The sequence below is a fragment of the Amphiura filiformis genome, chromosome 1 (assembly GCF_039555335.1).
Source record: "Amphiura filiformis chromosome 1, Afil_fr2py, whole genome shotgun sequence".
Lineage (NCBI taxonomy): Eukaryota > Metazoa > Echinodermata > Ophiuroidea > Amphilepidida > Amphiuridae > Amphiura > Amphiura filiformis.
Genome location: NC_092628.1, coordinates 47,271,396 through 47,275,163, shown reverse-complemented (window position 1 = coordinate 47,275,163; position 3,768 = coordinate 47,271,396). Strand labels below are relative to the sequence as shown.

General features: G+C 35.4%; 1 protein-coding gene across 1 annotated transcript; it reads left to right on the top strand.

Moving 5' to 3' along the window:
- Nucleotides 1-238: 238 nt before the first annotated feature.
- On the top strand, nucleotides 239-3,516 carry LOC140161170 (acidic mammalian chitinase-like). Its single transcript, XM_072184617.1, has 5 exons — nucleotides 239-256; nucleotides 1,691-1,815; nucleotides 2,058-2,211; nucleotides 2,853-3,038; nucleotides 3,388-3,516. The coding sequence occupies exons 1-5, from the start codon at nucleotides 239-241 to the stop codon at nucleotides 3,514-3,516; spliced, it is 612 nt and encodes a 203-aa protein (XP_072040718.1).
- The last annotated feature ends 252 nt before the right edge of the window (nucleotides 3,517-3,768 follow it).

The window sequence follows — 3,768 nt, the reverse complement described above, 5'->3', positions numbered from 1 at the left end:
CGGAACGGCGAGTGGAATGAAACAATACATCTTTCACCGAGTGATTATATTTCGACCATTACACGAATTTAAGACAGTTAATATTTGTTTTATATCACTCATGCATAAATTCTATTACTAAAATACTATTTAAGGTAGGAAATACATTTTTTCATCAACATGTTGCACATTTTGGGGTCCACCCCATAACTAAATCGGCGAGTCCAAGAGTCAGCGCACGGCTTTGCGCAGGCGCACAATGGCAGAGCACATGATGGTAAAGACTATCACACGGAGAGGGTGATAGTAAAAATGATAAACGGTAATCAACCAATGAACTGTCTAGAATTTATGTATGAATGATATAATGCATTTTAACGTGTATATCATCCACGTACACCCCTCCCCACCACACAAAAACAAGGTAAGAGGGTAATGCAAGCTACTATATAGTTTAGAGTATCCAAAAAGGCAAAATATCTGAAATAGCGTGTCTAATGTACATCACTTTTGAAAATACTTCCGCGGGGGGTCAGAACAAAAGCAAAAGGTTTAGGAGGGTGTTACAAATTACAAATGCTAGAATATCAATAACTTGTACGAAAACTGGCAAAGGTTACCTTTTTGAAATCCTTAGGTACTACACACCCCTCGATAAATTGTGTCTATTTTGCATTTTCTCAAAAACTAATAACACACTGGTAACAAAAGTTATGTATATTATAGGGGCAAAAGAATCCAATTACTACACTGGAATTTCAGTGACCCAAGACAAGCGGTTCGTTATTTATGATAAGAAATGAGGTACCGCTAGGATGTACCTCATTTCCTATCATATATACTGAACTGCTTGTCTTGAGTCACTGAAATTTCAGGGTAGTAATCGGATTCCTTGCCCCAATAATATACGTAACTTTTGTTACCAGTGTGTTATTATTTTTTGAGAAAAATGCAAAAATAGTCACAAATTTACCATAGGGGTGTAGTACCCCCTTAAGGGAAGGGGTATGAACGTTTGGACAGTATTTATTGTGGGACATTAGAGCACATCAGACATATCGAATCGCATTCTGAATACGAAGAATGTCCTTCTGATATCAAATAATTTTGATTTTTTTAATTCGCAATGTAATACACATTTTATGGCAAATCATTAAAAATTGATATTTTTGATATTTAACAGTACTCGAAGTAAACTTTATAAATCTGATGATTTATACTTAACGTGTATGTAGGTGGGATGAGATGCCGACGATCAATTGAAAATGTTGACCTTATTGAAGATATGGATTTTTTCCCCAAACACCAAAAAAATTAGGTCTTTTTGGGAAAAAATCCATATCTTCAATATGAAAGGTCAAAATTTTCAATCGATCGTCGGCTTTTTCCTCCCAGCTACATACACTTTAAGAATATATCATTAGATTTATAAAATTTACTTCGAGGACTGTTATATATCAAAAATTTGAAAAATATCAAATTTTTATAATTTGTCATAAAATTTGTGTTATATCGTGATTTTCAAAAAATAAAAATTATTTGATATCAGAAAGACATTATTCGTATTCAGAATGCAATTCGATACGTCTGTGGTGCTCTCATGTCCCATAAAAATACTGTCGAAACGCTCTAAACGCTCATTTCAGATCCTTTAATACAAGTTGGAATATATTGCAATAATTGAAATTTAAAATAATTCGGACATTTTCAGGAACTTCGTGCCGCCTATGAGGCAGACGCTGTTGCAACTGGAAACCCCCGGTTGCTGCTTACTGCTGCGGTAGCTACTGGTTTAGGCAACATGGACGCCGCTTATGAAATACCACAGATTTCTCAGTACGTAGAACAATTTTTTAAATTTGCTAATTGGCATAATGCAGTAATTTAATAGTACGTGATTTTCTTGTAATTTTTAGGCCTATTGCCACAAACAATAAAACACACCATAAAAATACAAACTTGTTGGAACAGAATTATAGCATTTGACTACTTAATTTGCCAACATAAGAATTTGTCTTTAAAAAAAAAATTGCATACATTCAATAAGTTAAAATGTGATAATTAATTATAATTTTCAGATCACTTGACTTCATCAATTTAATGACCTACGACTTAAGAGGGGCATTTGAGCATTTTAGCTTTTATCCTATCATTGAGCCTAATATGACCTTTCATCATACAACCACTAGACCAAGTCCGGAGGATACAGTAGATGTACAACGTTTTACTGTGGTATGTATCAAATTAGAAAAAAAAGAAACGAATTCGATTCTTTGTTTATATAATCTTTTTTTCCATTTCAATGAAAACTTCCGGTGCGTTTTGAGCACTCAAATTCTTTTTTCGGCAAATAGAACTCTGTGGGCCATTATGGGCTGAGACAGAGGGCCTTAAAGTCGGAAATGTGTTTCTTTTTTTTTTTTAAAGGAGGGTTCGCTCTTGCCTATACCTGTTAGATATCCTCTGGATATCACTCACTTACCGTAGCTAAACCAATTCTTTTTATAAGGAAATATGATGACATTTTAAAGCATCATTATTTATCATGTTTATAGGAATGGGCTGCAAATGAATGGCACAAACGTGGTGCCCTCGGTTTATATTGTATTCAAGCTTCCGACTTATTGCGTATTTATTTTTTTAATTATTTTTAATATCTTTTATAGTATCCCAAAATAGCCAACAATTACTACTAAAATAGACTTGTAGGAATTATATTATGATCAGCTCGTAATAGGCGAGAATTATTCGGTTTTGTTCCCGAGCGAGTCAATAAAGTCCCAATTTACGATGTTACGATTCCCACCTATTACTACCTGATCACAGCATAGAATAGAACATGAAAGATTATTTAAATTTATAATTATTCATAGGAATGGGCTGCAAATGAGTGGCTTAAGCGAGGCTGCCCAAAAGATAAACTCGTCCTCGGTTTAGGGGCTTATGGGCATACATTTACTCTAGTTGACTCCAACCAGAATGGAATCAATGCACCGGCATCAGGGCCTGGATCGTCAGCTTACTATACCGGAACAGAGGGAGCCTGGTCTTATTACGAGGTAAAGAAACAGTTTATAGATAAGTAAACGCTATATCGCTAACGCTATAGCACGTATTCATTCAAACTTGGTATGCTTGAATATGTATACAAGATAATGCTATACACAGGATACACCCAACTCATGCCTCACCTATGATATCCCACACCCATTACATCAAGACAACACTCCACTCATCTCCCCCACATATTCACACACCCAAAACATCACCCAGCCAATTCCCTTACACCTTCTGATATGATAGCCTACACCCATTTCTTTACATATCAGTGCATAACTGTTTGAGAACTATTCATAAAATCGGAAATATGATATTATTTACCCAACCTATTTCATATTATATCTACAGGTTTGTGAAAAGCTTAATAGTGGATTCAAGACTTCTTATGATCCTGTCCGTCAGGTCGTCTATGCCTATTCAACAACAGAATGGGTTGCTTACGATGATCTCAAAAGTATCTACGATAAGGTTAGTTAAGGGATGTGGTATGGGCAAACTGGAGAGGTGAAGCGACGAGTTACCCTAAACCACAGTGGTAGGTAGTGACTAGGCCGCCGAGTGCGCATATGTATTTATTTTGGAAGGTTCATGTTTGTTTTAAATTTTGGGACGTCTTTCCAAAATTCGATATTTTTGGTGATATTTCAAAAAAGCGACATACCAAAAACAAATCTTTGGCCACATACTTTGTTATAAATACAGTTCTTTTCCACGTACGTTACCATTCGC